The sequence below is a fragment of the Enhydra lutris genome, unplaced genomic scaffold, assembly GCF_002288905.1.
Source record: "Enhydra lutris kenyoni isolate GAN:26980312 unplaced genomic scaffold, ASM228890v2 scaffoldscaffold83, whole genome shotgun sequence".
In the NCBI taxonomy this organism is placed as follows: domain Eukaryota; kingdom Metazoa; phylum Chordata; class Mammalia; order Carnivora; family Mustelidae; genus Enhydra; species Enhydra lutris.
In genome coordinates, this window is record NW_019154167.1 from 5,191,986 (window position 1) to 5,208,248 (window position 16,263).

Below are 16,263 nucleotides of genomic sequence, written 5' to 3' on the forward strand. Positions count from 1 at the left end.
AATTTTGTATTGTGAGCCAGCCAGGAGACTTTAGAAAACTCAGACTAAGAAAGGTATGTAAATTTAGATATGGTTTTCTTGGGGTACTGTGGTATAGTGTTCAATTCAAATCACCATCCATTGTCTGGTCCATAGATTAGTCTCAGGACACAGCCCCCAGTAGACCCCAAATATCTGAGTCCTCCGAAGAGAAAAGGAGCTATAAGCAAATATAAAATGAACTGAAAGTGGTAATGACTATGCTAAGAACTGTGGAATACAGGGCAGCCCAGTGAGCTGTGGGGCAGTACCACCTGAGTGGGCATGACTCTGAAGCTGGGAGAGAGGCTTTATCCACACTCCTACAGCAGTCAAGTAGGGGCTTTGGCCCTTTGGGGATGATAGGGAATCAGAGGGGCTTTGTCACCACAACTCCATATCAATAGTTGTTAGCAGAGGATACAGGGCAGAACAGAACAGGAGTGCCCAGCACATATGGTAGTATCCAGAGAATGGTGGTACCCTCTTCTCAGCTGCTTGGTCTTATTCCTAGGTACAGGTGAGACCTACCTTTGGCCTTCCCCTTAGTGTTTGACAGTCCAGGGTCCTACTACTACCAAGGTGCCAGCCCAGCATAGCTCACATACTCAGTATCTAATCTGACCCATTCAGCAGTATGTGAGTTTAAGTTTTATTCCCATTTCACAGATGACAAGACTGACCCTTAGAGCACTGGTTCTGTTGCTATAACCACCAGTTGATTTCTCTAGCTGGGAGTCTCAGAGATAATGTGAGTTTTACTTATCATTTTACATTCTGACAACAGGAATTTTAAGTGTCTTTATTGCCCTCATAAACTCATTGAACATTTCAGTTGTTTATCATGTATTGATTTCTAGGGTTTTTGAAATTATGACAAATGTAATCCATCCTTTAGGAAAAAGTGGTTAGTGAGAAAAGCGAATAAAAAGAATCACACATGGTGGCAGTCATAGGATGGTAGAGGACTCAGAAGAAGGAGCAGCAGTGCCCACTGACAGTTACAACTAGAGGAAGGCATAGGGATGAGTAATGCCCACAGAATGGCATAGAGGTACCTAACCATAAGGTGATTGGACTCATGTTTGAATAAAAATGAGACCTTTTTTTTTTTTGGCTACCATACAGGAAAAACCATCATCTGTTTTTTAGTATACACATTTTCAGAGCTTTATCTATGCACAAATGCATTATGCAAACATTTATATTTTTACAAAAATGGTCTGATACTGTATGTGTGGTTCTGAAAACTGTATTTTCTTTATTGTTATTTTACAGTGTACCATGAACATTTCTTCCATGCACATGGGTGAAAATTCCCTACTGAAAGACAGAGAACATTGTAGTTGGATCAAAAGGCTGCTGGTAACAAGAGTGACACCTAAAGCAAAGTATCAGCTTAAGGTTAAAGCACATAGCCTGGCAAATGCCTGCCAGGGAAAGCATGGTCAGAAATATTCTCATTAGAGAAGTTAAAATTGAAGGCCAAAGGCATTAAAGATATGGGATATCATGTAAGCCCTTTTGGCCCCTACCTCCGCCCCTCACGCCCCTGACACCCCGCTGCCCCCTTGGGGCAAACGGATCCTGTACATCTCTTTGCATCCAATGAAAACCACCCATTTTCTGTTTTTTTCTTAGCTCTTCCTGAGCCCTTGACATATCTCCACATTCTCTCATCATCTCCTCACTGCCCAAGTGCCTTTCCTGTAAGTCCTCCTGATAGTCCTTAGGGGAATCGTCTGTCCCCCTGTCCGTTTTTCTTTTTGCTTTCCTGGGCACATAATCTTCAGCTGGGCGCTTTTCAGCAGCCCGTGGCTCACTCTCAGGCTTTGCCAGGGATTCTGGCTTGCCCTCACCGTGTGGTTTTCCCTCATTTTCAGACTTGCCCTGCTTTTCTTGCTTTCCCTCATTTTCTGGTTGTCCCCCATTATCTGGCTGTCCCTTATTCTGGAGCTTTCCCTTATGCCCTGGCTTCCCCTCCACTTCCAGCTTTTCTTCCTCATCTGATTTTCCTTCATCTTCAGGCTCTACTTCATCTTCAGGCTTTCCCTCAACTTCCAGCTTTCCTTCATTTTCATTGTAGAGTTTTTCCATGTTGAATTTTCCCTTCTTTTCCTTGTCCTGGGTGGGGGGTAGAGTGGGAGAGTGGGGGTAAGAGAAGTCAAAGGAGACAAGGGAGACTGAGGACTTGGAGGTGGAATGCAGGTGCTGATAGTACTGGCATCTTTCCCCTTGGCTGGGTTCCCCTGACCTGCTTAAGCCCTCCAAGTTTGTCTTCTCCCCACCTTTGACCCCATAATTCACCCTACACCTGAGAGCCAACCATTTCCCTGGCAGGCCCTACCACCTTTTGTACCATCCCTCAGTATGGTGGGGTGGATGCAACATACATGGTGGTGAGATGGGCATTGGGGACCTCAAATTGTGCCCACACCGTGCCCTCTACACCCTCCCCCTACCATTCCTGTCCAGTGCCCCTCCACCCTTTCACTCACCTGAAGGGATTCTAAACAGGTTCTTCCTCCTTTTCTAGAAAGCCTTGCAGAGTGCAGGGGACAGACAGACAGACCTGCAGACAGACAGGAGACAGGGGGCAGGGCCTGTGTGCTCAGCCAACTTAAGTTTCTTTCCTGAACCTGGGCTTTCCTCATGCAACATTTTCCTCTCCTACCTCCCCCGCATCCCAGCCGCCATTACTTTTCAGGCCTCAGGCACCAAACCAGGATGCTTTCCAAACTGTTTGGGTTTCTGTGTTCCCCCTTCCCTGCAGGCAAGCCGCCCACCCTACCCCTTTCCGCGGAGGGCAGTATTTCCTCTTTGGTGCAGAGTGTGAGGGGGGTTATTTCTAAAATGTCTACATTTTGCTGTCGCACTGCAGGGGCGCCCCCCCTATTTCAGGTCCAAAAATGGATGGAGGGCGCACAGGAGGGGCGTCGAGGAGGCGGCGGTGGGGTGCTCCATCCCCACCTGCCCATGTCCACGCTGTATCCCCCTCCTTACCGATCTCCCGGACCCCCATTCCACTCCCCGCTGCTCCGGGTTCCTACTCCCATCCACCTCCACCCCTGCCCACGGCTGCCCGCAGTGCCCACCTTTACACTGACCTGTGGGGCCCGGGCAGGCCTGCGCCTCCTCGGGCTCGCCGAAGCCCGCTAGCCCCTCGCGGGCCACCCAGACAGCTCACAGAGCTGGTTCTGCGCAGGCGATGGGAGCGGACAGCGCAGGGACGACCGCAGGGCGGGCGAGCGGGCGGACGCGGGGGCTGCTGCCCACGTCGGCGCCCAACCGGTCACGTGAGCGCCGCGTCACCCAAGCTCGGTCCCCCACCCCGCCCCCCTTACCCCTATCCCCAAGGGACCAAGCAACCACACACGGTGGAGGGCCGAGTGGCAAATAGGGAATCGAGAGGGCAGGAGCCGGGAGGCTTTGGACCGCAGGTGCTTTACCTGGCGCATCTCAGGCCCTCCCACTGCATCCCTCTGCGATGTACGTCATTGCCAGATGTGACCGCTGTTCACAGGGACGGTACCCGACTTTGCCAGGAGCGCTCAACAACCGAGTCCCACAGGCTGCTTTCAAGACCGGCTCTGCCACCTTGATTAGCTGTATTCCTGAACCTCTTCTCTGTACCCATGTTCTCTCTCCCTGAATGATTTCTGTTCATTGCCCTCTAAGCACAGATGATTCTCAAATCTCCATCTCCAGGCTGTTCCCTCCCCCCGAGCCTTAGATCCACTTTTTGCTTTCCCATCAGCAGCATGGGAGAGTGCTTGATTCTTCACACGTTTTCCACCATGTGTTGGAATACTTTTTCATTTTCACTAACATGATAGGTGAGTAGTAGTATCTCAATGGCATTTTATTTTGCATTTTTTGGACAATTTAAATACCATTGTAAATTGTCTGTTCACGTCTTTCCACATTTTTGTTGGGTTGTTGGTCCTTCTCCCCTCATTTTCAGTACCCTTTATACATTAACAGTATTAGGCCTTTATGTTTTATGTTGCAAATATTTACTTCCGGTTTGTTGCTTTTCTACTTTGTATATGGTGTATTTCTGCCATGCATTAAAAAAAGTAGTCAAATTTATCAAATGTTTATTGCATCTAGATTTTGATTCATAGTTAAGAATTCTTTTCCTACATGAGGCCAGAGGAATTCACCCATGTCTTCTTTTAGTACTCATATAGTTAACTGTATTTGTCCTGAGGGCATCTGTGGTTAGGAATAGAGGTTAAGTAATACACCAGTGCCAAACTGAGTTGAATCTACTGCTGACTCAAGGCAGCAAATCAAAGTCCCAAGGCTCATTACAAGGAGAGGAGTTTCCTAACAAACCAGCACCCATATAATGCTGGGAACCTCAAATCTTTCAGTTTAGGGGTAATTAAAAACTGGAAATAAACTAGCTCTCACAAAGTCTTTTAGTTTGGCCTTGCAACACCTAATTGGACTAGTAAACTTTAAGCTTTGAACATAGATTGTGGTGGTTCCAGACAGGAAGAACCCTTATAAGTCCTGACCCATGCAAATAAAATCTTCTCTGGAGTAAGTGTCCATCATCCTAGGCCCCAAATTATTACAACAAACAATTGTTCATGTACAATGTCCACACAGAAAGATAACCAGGAATACAAATTTTAAAAAAGGCATCATAAGTAAGAAGCAGTAGAGACAACAGCTAACACAAACAGATCCATTAGTTTTGAATTATCTGAATCATCAGATACAAACTGTTAAACCACAATGCTTCGTGTATTCAGATAAATAAAATCCAATCTTGAAAATTTCAACAGGGTGCTAGAAATCAGAAAAAGTGGGAAAAAAAGAGGAATTCTAAAACTACAAAAAAAAACCCCAGCTGAAATTAGAAACTCAATGGATGGCTTTAACAGTAGATTAGATGCAGCTCAAAAGAGAATTAAAGAACTAGAAATTATGTTCAGAAGAAACTATCCATAAGGCTGCACAGGTAGTAAAAAAGATGGAAAATTCAGATGGGAGGGCATAAGATCTAACAAATGTTTACTTGGAATTCCAGAAGGAAAAGAGAAATGGATGTGTTCAGAGGCAACCTCTGAAGAGACAAGTGAGGATTTTTCAGAACTGATGAAAGACATTGATCCATAGATCGAAGAAGTCCAAGATATCCCAAATAAGATAAAAAGAAACTCATACAGAGATGCATAATAGTAACCTCGCAGAGAATCAAAGACAAAGAGAAAAATCATAATAGAATACCCCTTGAAGGAACAAAAGTTAGGGTGATCGATGGTTTCTCAATAGAAACAATGGAGGTATGAAGATAGTAGAATGATATCTTTATTAACTTGAAGGAAAATAAATGCCAGACAAAAAAAATGAGAACCAGTAAAAATACCCTTCAAAATTAAAGGTGAAATAAAGACCTTTAAAAATAAAAAGAGTTTCCCATCGGCAGGCATAAACCAAAGGAAATACTGAATGCTACAAGGCATTTTTCCCATCACAGAAAAATGATCCCAGATGGAATACTGGAGATAAGAAAGGGAAAAACAACAATTAAAAAGACAAATATGTATGTAAACTTAAATCAATACTACATAAAACTAGTAATACCTTGTTAATTCATATCAAAAAATGACATAGGAGTCAAGAGGGCTGAAGTAAAAGTACAAAATTAATATTAGCCTTTGATAAGTCAAGATTGTATGTTCTTTATTTTTTTTTAAATTTTTAAAAAAATTTTTATTTATTTATTTGACAGAGAGAGAGATCACAGGTAGGCAGAGAGGCAGGCAGAGAGAGAGGAGGAAGCAGACTCCCTGCTGAGCAGAGAGCACGATGCAGGACTCGATCCCAGGACCCTGAGATCATGACCTGAGCCGAAGGCAGAGGCTTAACCCACTGAGCCACCCAGGTGCCCAAGACTGTATGTTCTAATTGCCAGAAAACATTAAGGTAAAACTTCTAAGCTAATAGAGGGGCAAAAATAAGAAAATAATCCTAAAGAAGAGAAAACTAACATACATTAGATGGGACATAGAGAAGGAACTTGATACAATGGTTAATTTATATCTATTAATATCAGTGAGTACATTAAATATGATTTACATGAAGCAATTAAAAGAAAGATTTTCAGACTGGAAAAACACAATGTTATACTGTTTATGAAAGACATCTGAAATACAAAAATACATAGAGACTGAAAGTAAAAGTATAGAAGAAAATTATAATATGAAAACAGTAACCAAAAGGAAGACATTATAAATAACAAAATAGACTTCAAAACAAAAAGCGTTACAAAACATAACGAGTATCACTTTATGGCATTTTAAAATTTGTATGCACTTATTAGATTGACCTCAAAATAAATAAATCAACATTTGACAGAACTACAAGGAGAAATAAAGCTTTTATTTAAGCATTATAACACTCCTATTTCTGTAACTGTGTAAATATTTAAAGTGTTGAAAGGAAAAAAATCACCAAATTAAAATTTTATATCCAGCAAAATTGTTCTTCAAAAGTGAAGGAGAAATAGATTTTTCTCAGACAAACAAAAACTGATGACCAGCAAACTGTCCATTAAAGAAACATTAAAAGATTTTCTCTAGGGAAAAGAAAATTGATCAGCAACACAAATTAGTTCAGCAACTCAAATATTCATAAAAAGCAGTGGAAAGAAATATATGAAAGTATAATGAAATTGTTTCTTTTTCTTATTGACACAAAAGATAAATATCTGAAGTATTAATGTTAACAATATATTTAGTGATTATAGCATATGGATAAGTGAAATGAATGAATGCTCTGTAGTAAGGTATCTACAATACATATAAGTGAAGCAGAAGAATGTTCTTTGAAAGTAAACCTAGTGAAAAATACATATTGTAACCTTGAGGGAAATCACTAAAAAATTTTTTAAAAGAAATATAATTGATACACTAAGAGAAGACAAATGGAATCATGTAAAATACTCAAAACTGAAAAAGAACTCTTGGAAACAAATGGAAAACAGTTACAGATGGTTGATACTAATCCAAAGGTATCTCAAGAATCATTTTAAGTACAAATGCTCCAAATAAACCCATTTAAGACAAATTGTTAGAATGAACACATAAAAGCCAACTATACGTTTTGGACAAGAGGCCCATTTTAAAAAGAAAGACTCTGGGCACTTGGGTGGCTCAGTTGGTTAAGCATCTGCCTTTGGCTCAGGTCATGATCCCAGGATCCTGGGATCAAGTCTTGCAATGGGCTCCTTGCTCAGAGGGGAGTCTGTTTCTCCTTCTCCCTGCTTATCCCCTTGCTGTGCTTTCTGGCAAATAAATAAATAAATAAAATCTTTAAAATAAATAAAGACTCTGAAAGGTTATAAGTAAAACAATGGAGAAAGATATATACAACCATATAAGCTAAATAAAGGAAATATGGACAAAAGAAGGATGATGGAGGAGTGCCTGGCTGGCTCAGTGGGTACAGCATTTGACTCTTAATCTTGGGGGCATGAGTTCAAGCCCCACAGTGGTTACAGAGCCTACAAAAAAAATGCTGGAATAGCTATACAATTTCAGATAAAGAAGACTTGAGAACAATTAAAGTATCAGAGATTAAAAAAAGAGGCACTACATAATGACAAAGGGATCAATTATGGAAAAAAACAAATACATAATAATCTTAAATATATATGTACCTAGCAAAAATATCAAAATATATGAGGGAAAACTGAAAAAACAATCTGATGAAACAGACAAATCTATTATCAGAGTTGCAGTCTTCAACCACCCCTAGTCAGTAATTGACAGATTAAGCAGGCAAAATATAGTTGGCAAAATATAGATATAAGCAGGCAAAAAAAGATATAGTTGACCTGAACAGCACTATTAATCAACTTGATCCAAATGGCATTTAGAGAACATTACATCTAATATCAGAACATTTTTTATCAAGTTCATATAGAACATTCACTGCGAGTCCATATTCTAGGCCATTAAATACACTTTACCAAATTTAAAAGAACAGAAATCATAAAAAGTATGCTCTCAGTGGAATTAAAGTAGAAATCAACAATGGAAAGATGGACAAACACATGTATTTGGAAATTAACACAATTCTAAACACATGAGTCAGGGAAAAATATAAGAGAAATGCAAAAATATTTTGAACTAAATGAAAATAAAATTAACCTATCAAAATTTGGGGGATATAGAAAAAGCAGTGCTTAGAAGGAAATTTCTAGTTTAAATGAGTATGTGAGAAAAGATCTAACATCTATAACCTAAGTTTTCTCCTGAGGAAACTAAAGGAAGTAATTTTAAACCTAGTGTAAGCAGAAGAGAAGAAATCAATACAAGTAAAACAGAAAAAAAAATAGAAAAAAAAAATCAACAAAACCAAAATATGATTCTTTGAAAAGGTAAAAAAAAATTGGTACATCTCTTGCCAGGATAATCAAGAAAAAAGAAAGAAGATCCAAATTAACAAAATCAGAAATGAAAGTGAGGTTATCAGTAAGTGATTCCATGGACATTAAGAAGATAATGAAGGAATTCTATTAACAACTCTGTGCCTACAAATTTGATAACTTAGATACAATGAACCAATCCCCTTCAATGATACAAACTACTAAAACTCATACAAGGAGAAAACAATAACCTAAACAGCCTTGTATCAAAGAATTTGAATGAATAATCCATAACCTTCCAGACAGAAATCACCAAGACCAAATTCTACCAAACATTTAAGCAGCACCAGTGAACTTTTAGAAATCACCAGGGAATTCTACCACACATCTGAGTAAGAAATAATACCAATTCTCCACAATATTTTCCATAAAACAGAAGTAGAGAGAATATTAGATTTATTCTCTGAGGCCAATATTACCCTAATTCCAAAACCAGACAGAAGGCATTACAAGAAAAGAAAACTACAGACCAGTCTCTCTCATGAACACAGACACAAAATCCTCAACAAAGTATCAAAAAATCAAATCCAACAATGTATAAAAATCATGCACCTAACAAGGGAATGAATTTACTGTACACTCAAAGCTGATTCAACATCTGAAAATCAATCAGTATAATCCACCACATAAACAGCCTAAATAAAATATATTATATGATCTTATCACTTGATACAGAAAAAGTACATGACAGAATCCAACGCCCATCTATGATAAAGGTTCTTAAAATAGAATTAGAGGGGAACACCTCAATTTGATAAGGAATATCTACAAGAAACCTCTAACAACATACTTAAGGGTAAGGAACAGGAACAAGGCAATATCAGGAACAAGGCAAGGTATTCTTTTCTCATTGGTCTTAGTAAACATCATCCTGGAAGTCCTAGCTAGTGCAGTAACACAAAAAAAGAAATAAAACATATACAGATTAGAATGGAAGAAATAATACTGTCTCTTTACAGATGACATGATTTTCTATGTAGAAATGCCACAGCATTGACAAACTCCTGGCTACAAGATCTGTAAAGGTGTAAAGCTAATATACAAAAGTCAGTTGCTTTCTTATATACCAGCAATGAACTGGAATTAGAAATTTAAAAATACCATAAATAATAGTACTCCCCAAATGCAGAATGTGCCTAAAGAATCTAAGTTTATTACAAATATATGAAACAACCACACTGAAAAGGAAGGAGGAATAAGGTGTTGACATAAGGTAACTTTGGAAGTGAGTGGAGTCTATAAAACTAAAGGCAAATATTTCCTATAAATAAATATATAAAAGTAATTAAAGATAAAAACATACATAAACATGCAGATACACACAGGTTATTATACATCAATAGATCTCCTTGCTCTATTAACTGCAAGGGCCTAGAAGCAATGATACCCCAATAGTAATGAGTACTCTTAGCACCCAGATCTTGGTTTTGATACCATTCTCTAACCAAAGGTACCAGGGCCCCTTGGATAAATGGCAAATTCTAGGACTTGGACAGGAAATATACAAGACTTCCTCATCTTGTAGTGCCAGAAAGTGTTAAACACATACATACACGTGCACACATGTGCACACAGGGATGGAAAGAGGTATGTTAAATAAATACAAGTGCCAAGTGAAAGAGCTCTCAATGGCCGAAGTTGGAACTAGAGCAATAAAAATATGTGAAGTAGTATTAGATTATAATCCAAAGTATATGATAAATATTGACTGCTGGATTTTAAGGTAGTTATATTTTAACTCTTTGAGGAACAATGGAGTATTATTCAGCCACAAAAAGGAATGAAATCTTGCCATTTGCACCGACAGTATTAAGTCAGTCAGTCAGAGAGAGACAAATACCATATGCTTTCAGTCATAATTAGAACTTGAGAAACCAAACAAAGGGAAAAAATAAGAGAGACATAGCAAGAAACAGACTCAATTATGGAGAACAATATGATGGTTACCAGAGGGGAAGGTGGTGTGGGGATGGGTTAAATAGGTGATGGGGATCAAGGAGTGCATTTGTCATGATGAGCACTGGGTGATGTATGGAACTGTTGAATTACTATGCTGTACACCTGAACTAATATAACACTGTATGGTAACTAACTGGAATTAAAATTAAAACTTAAAAAAAGGATCCATACCGATACCCTCAAGTAAGTGGAACCTAACATCCTATTCAGTCTTTCCTAAGACTGTACATAGTGACTTTCTTCCAAAGAGGACAGTATGGAAAGGGAGAAATAAGAGTAACTTTACCATAGAGAATCCTGACAAACCCTACCTCAGCCTAGGTCACAAAAGTTTACAACAGTGGTAATATTGATAGTATGTACCCTTTTCTGAAAAAGTAAACTAGACAGGGTGTCTGGCTGGGTCACTCGTTAAGAAACTGCCTTCGGCTCAGGTCATGATCCCAGGGTCCTGGGATCCAGCCCCACATCAGGCTCCCTGTGTGGAGGAGAGCCTGCTTTTTCCTCTCCCACTCCCCCTGCTTGTGTTCTCTCTCTCACTGTCTTTTTGTCAAAAAAATAAAATAAAATCTGGGGTGCCTGGGTGGCTCAGTTGTTAAGCAACTGCCTTCGGCTCAAGTCACAATCCCAGGATGCTGGCATGGAGCCCGCATCAGGCTCCCTGCTCAGTGGGAAGCCTGCTTCTCCCTCTCCAGCTCACCCCCCCTGTGTTCCCTCTCTGTCAAATAAATAAAATCTTAAAAAAAAAAGAAGTAAACTAGACACCCAACATGGGGCTTGAACTCACGACCCCAAGATCAAGAATGGCATGTTCTATGGACTGAACCAGTCAGGCACCCTGGTAACATGTACCCCTTATATAAATGTGGTGACATAGCACTTACCTCTCTGGTCCTCTTCCCGAAAGCACTTAATGCCTGTGTAACGAGGAAAAAATCAAGCAAACTGAAATTGTGGGACATTATACAAAATACCTGACCAGTACTTCTCAAAAGTGTCAAGGGCATCAAAAACAGGGAAAGTGAGAACCTGTCACAGCCAGAAAGAGCCTATGGAGACAAGATGACTAAATATAAAGGTGGTAACCTGGATAGGATCCTGGAACAGGAAAAGGGCATTAGGGAAAAACTGAGGGAATTTAATAGGTACTTTGGTAAATAATAATGTATTATTTGGTCAATATTGGTTCACTGTGACAAATGCATCATACTAATGTAAGATGTTAATAGAGAATATTGTGTATGGGGTATACAGAAACTCTGTACTATCTTTGCAATAATTCTGTAAGTCATTAACTTCTAAAATAAAAGTTCATTCAAAAAACACTAAAAGCAAATTAAAGGCTAATGAAGAGCTGGGACGGGGTGGGGCGCAGGGGCAAGGGGGAATCACATAGGTAGATGGATCTGTTGAAATGGTAAGGCAGGGCTTAACAGCAACTTCCTGAGAGACAATTCCTCCTAAGAAAAAAGTGTCAGCAGACATGAGATTAACAGGTGAGAATAGTACAACATCTGGTCACTCAGATTTTTCTGGCTCAACCTCCAGTATCTAAATCCAGTGGAGATGGCACTGTATGCAAAAACAGAGTGACAAAAATTCTGGAAAGGAGTGTTTTTTAAAAACTTTATAAAATATCAACACCCAATGACAATTGGGTAATACCCACCTGAATTAGGGTAACTCTGCTGTAGGTAGAGAATTCCCCACCTTTTTGTTGAGACAGTGTTGCTTTAGTCCATCATGGTCTCCAGACCACCAGTAGCTGTGGGAGCTTCAGGCAATTACAGAGCCCCTGAGAAGGGGCACAGTGCCCAAGAGACATGGCATTACCCAGGGGACAGTGGCACCCACATTTTATCTGACTTCTGAGACCTCTTATACCTCCCCTAAACATCTGAAAGAATTCTGGTTCTGCTACTGCAAGGCAAAGGGTAGGAGCCAGCCCAACACAGGTCACACTCATTACCTCATCTATCTTCTCCATGACCCTGGAAGGCAAGTTTTACCCCATTCAACAGATGACAAGGCTGTTTGTTACAGCAATGGATCTGTAATATCGGCCAGGTTGTCTTCCAGCTTCCAGTCTCAAACATGAGTTTTAAGAAATATTTTATATCCTGACCAAGAATTTTTGGTGTCTCCACTACATTCATGAGCTAACTAAATAGTTTTTTGGATTGCTTGGCATATATTGTTTTCATGATGAAAGTAATCAGTGTTTTTTTAGGAGAAAACATACAATGAACAAAAAAGAACAAAAAAATCACCTTCAGATAACCAGGACATAGCTTTCAGAGTTTTCTCTGTACATAGATCACTAGGTAAATGCCTTTGTAGTTTTACAAAAATGGACTGATGCCATATATATGGTTCAACAAACTTTTTTCTTTTTAATTTTACAATATGCCATAAACATTTTTCCATGCAATGGACAAAAATCTGCTACTGAAACATTGAAGGCTGCAGTTAGGTACAAGAGTGATAGCTAAAGCAAGTATTAGTATAAGGTCAAAGCACAAGGCCTAGGCAAATGCCTGCCAGGGGCACTACACAAAAGGAATGTCTTCAAAGCCCCTCTGTGGGGCCCTGCATCCACCCCTGAGTTCCCTTGGGCCCCTCGGGTGGAAGGGGTCCTGTAAACTTTTTTGCATCCACATAAACCCCCCCAATTTCTGTCTGGTTTTCTTCACCTCATCCTCTACCCGGGCCATCTCATCAAATTCTCTTATCATCTCCTCATTGCTCAAATGCATATCGTGTATGGCCTCCTTATATTCCTTGAGACACTGAGCCAGCCCCTTGTTGGTTTTTCTTTTAGCCTTCCTGGGTACATCATCCCCAGCTGGGCGCTTTCCTGCAACCCTTGGTTCGATGGCTGGCTTTTCTTCTTTTGGCTTCTCCTCATTCACTGGCTTTCCCTCATTCACTGGTTTTCCTTCTTCTTTGGGCTTTCCCTCACTCACTAATTTTCCTTCTTTTGGTTTTCCCTCATTCACTGGTTTTCCTTCTTCTTTTGGCTTTCCCTCACCCACTGGTTTTCCTCCTTCTTCTGGCTTTCCCTCGTTCACTGGCTTTGCCTCGATTACTGGCTTTCCCTCGCTTTCCGGCTTTCTCTTGCTCACCGGCATTGCCTCGCTCTCCGGCTTTCTCTCCCTCTCTGGCATTGCCTCGCTCACAGGCACTGCCTCCATCACGGGCACTGCCTCGCTCTCCGGCTTTCTCTCCCTCTCCAGCATTGCCTCGCTCACTGGCATTGTCTCCATCACCTGCACTGCCTCGCTCTCCTCCGGCACTGCCTCGCTCTCCTCCGGCACTGCCTCGCTCCCTGGCTTTCCCTCCCTCTCCGGCTTCCCCTCGCTCACCGGCATTGCCTCCCTCTCCGGCTTTCCCTCGCTCACCGCCATTGCCTCCGTCACCGGCTCTAACTCGCTCTCCGGCTTCCCCTCGCTCACCCGCATTGCCTCCCTCTCCGGCTTTCCCTCGCTCACCGGCATTACCTCCATCACTGGCAATGCCTCCCTCTCCAGCTTGCCCTCGCTCACCGGCACTGCCTCGCTCTCCGGCTTTCCCTCGCTCACCGGCACTGCCTCCATCACCGCCTCTGCCTCGCTCTCCGGCTCTGCCTCGCTCTCAGGCTCTCCCTCGCTCTCAGGCTCTTCCTCGCTCTCCCGCTCTCCCTCGCTCTCCGGGTTTCCATCTTTTGGCTTTGTCATACTCTCTGGCTTTTCTTTATCCTTTAGTATTTCCTCATCTTCTGTCATTGTCTCTTTTTCTAACTTTTCCTTGTTTTCCATAGTACAGGCTACTTCTGGCTTTCCCGCATCCTGTGACTGTTCTTTGTATTCCATCTTTTCTTCGTTCTCAGTCATTCCATCATTTTCACTGCAGAGTTTTTCCATGTTGAGATTTCCCCCTCCTTCTCCTGTCCTGGGGTGGGGAGAAGAGGAAACAAAGGGGAGACAAGGGAAACTGAGAGCTTGGGGTGGAATGCAGGTCCGAATAGTACAGGCATCTCTCCCCTTGTCAGGGTTCCCCTAACCTGGGCCGGCTTTTAAGTGTGCTTTCTGCCCACCCTCTCCCCTCACACATGTGAGCCAACCATTTCTCCCGCAAGCCCTGCCATTTTCTCTACGTTTGCTCAGCACGACAGAGTGTGTATAAATGCATTTGGAGCAGGGAACTGACGCCCCATATTCTGCTGGTACTGTACCCCCCAGCACTCCCCACCCCTTTGCGTCCCTGCCCAGAGACGCCCCTCCTTCACTGACCTGCAGGGATTCTGAACAGATTCCTCCTCCTTTTCTAGCCTTGCAGAGTGCTGAGAACAGACACGCAGACCTGCAGACAGACAGGAGACAGGCGCTGCGCGTTTGGGTGGATGCACAGGGACCAAGCCCCTTTCTCGAATCCCGGCCCTCCTCATCCAACGTTTCCCTCCCCCACCTCCTCCGCCCCCCCGCACCCTAGCCGCCATTTCTTTTCACGCCTCGGGCGCCAGACCAGGATGTTTTCCAAACTAATTTTGGATCTCTGCGTCCGTCTCCCCAGAGGCAAGTCGCCTCCCCACCCTTGAGGTCAACTTTTTTTCTCTACGCATAGAGTGGTAGAGAGGGTTTATTTCTACTGTCTCGCTGGCGGGGCGCCCCCCAGCTCACCAGCTCCGGCTCCAAAATGGACGGAGGGCATCGAGAAGGAGGTGCGGGAGAAAAGGGTACACGGGTACTAGGGGTGTCTGCTCTGCCCAGCCTCCGCCGATTGGTCGCTAGCTCCCCCTTAGCCATATTCCCACCCCCATCTCTAGCTACACTCCGGCCAGCTTCCCTCAACCCGGACCCCATCCCCACCCTTTTTCCTCTCGGTGTTCGTGCCTCACCCCCCCATTCCAGGGTTCCACAGGAGGCGACGAAGGCCCTCACACTGACCTCAAAGAACCTGGAGCAACAATTAGGAGCTTGCAGACCGCTCCGGATCCGACCGCAGGGGAAGAGGGCGGGCTCCCAGACTGGTGCCCACATCTGCGCCCCGACGATCACGTGAGCGTCGCGTCACCCGGGCTCGCCCCCCTCCCCCTCTCTCCCAGCCGCCCCGCCCACCAGCCGGCGTCTGCCAGTCAGTCACCCCACCGCTCTCTGGAGCGCTTCCCCTCTGACCTCTCTGGGCCCTTTTGTCCTTTTTCTCTTCTTGAGGTAGTCGAAGAAATAATTTTAATAAAAACCACAGAAGCTTTTTTTCATGGTTTGGGCGGTCGGGGGAGGAGTCTTGACCAGTTGCTCTTAATTTCCATTGAAAGGACTAGAGCCAGCCAATGAAATCGTATGAATGTGAACTTTCATGTGGTACGTAGAATATTGCCCTTTATTTTTTTATTTTAAAATTTTAAAGTTGTATTTATTTATTTTAGGGTGGAGGGGCAGAGAAAGGGAGAGAGAGAATATCCAGCAGACTCCCCGTTGAGCTCTGAGCCCATGCAGGGCTTCATCCCACCACTCTGAAATCAGGACCTGAGCAAAAATCAAGAGTCTGAGGCTTAACGCACTGAGCCACCCAGGCGCCCCAGAATATTGCACTTTAGAAAAAATTAGGAAAAATGGTCCTCTCAAGATAAATTTGTTCCTTTTTTCTGACATGTGCAAACATTAATTTTCTAATTATTTAAATCTTAAAATCATATTTGAAGCAGAATAAAGGAACGATTAGTTTTTTTTTATAAGCGAGCTACTAAATATACAACGGACAATGACCTGACCATACATGACAATAGAACTGGGGACCCACAACCTCTGCAGCAAGCAGCCCAGGAAGCCAAACCCTAGCCTCTGAAGCAATCTTCAGGA

The 16,263-nt window shown here is 42.5% G+C and overlaps 2 protein-coding genes across 5 annotated transcripts; both read right to left on the reverse strand.

Annotated features, from left to right (window-relative positions):
• Positions 1-1,254: 1,254 nt before the first annotated feature.
• LOC111161305 (transcription elongation factor A like 3) lies at positions 1,255-2,130 on the reverse strand. The gene has a single exon (XM_022524894.1). The coding sequence runs from the start codon at positions 2,113-2,115 to the stop codon at positions 1,513-1,515; it is 603 nt and encodes a 200-aa protein (XP_022380602.1). The 5' UTR covers positions 2,116-2,130; the 3' UTR covers positions 1,255-1,512.
• A 10,664-nt stretch (positions 2,131-12,794) lies between these two features.
• Positions 12,795-15,453, reverse strand: LOC111161273 (transcription elongation factor A protein-like 4). 4 transcript variants are annotated; one of them, XM_022524855.1, is made up of 4 exons: positions 15,352-15,453; positions 14,698-14,767; positions 13,891-14,356; positions 12,795-13,800 (listed from the first exon to the last, which is right to left on the reverse strand). In XM_022524855.1, the coding sequence occupies exons 3-4, from the start codon at positions 14,326-14,328 to the stop codon at positions 12,976-12,978; spliced, it is 1,263 nt and encodes a 420-aa protein (XP_022380563.1). In that variant the 5' UTR covers positions 14,329-14,356; positions 14,698-14,767; positions 15,352-15,453; the 3' UTR covers positions 12,795-12,975. The 4 variants fall into 4 exon arrangements, with proteins under 4 accessions (XP_022380563.1, XP_022380559.1, XP_022380562.1 ...); XM_022524851.1 differs by having other exon boundaries at positions 12,795-14,356; XM_022524854.1 differs by having other exon boundaries at positions 12,795-14,351; positions 15,352-15,425.
• Between the last annotated feature and the right edge of the window lie 810 nt (positions 15,454-16,263).

Bases quoted from the DNA above. Each gene is read 5' to 3' on its own strand.
- LOC111161305 (XM_022524894.1), bottom strand. From the start codon at position 2,115: ATGGAAAAACTCTACAATGAAAATGAAGGAAAGCTGGAAGTTGAGGGA.
- LOC111161273 (XM_022524851.1), bottom strand. From the start codon at position 14,328: ATGGAAAAACTCTGCAGTGAAAATGATGGAATGACTGAGAACGAAGAA.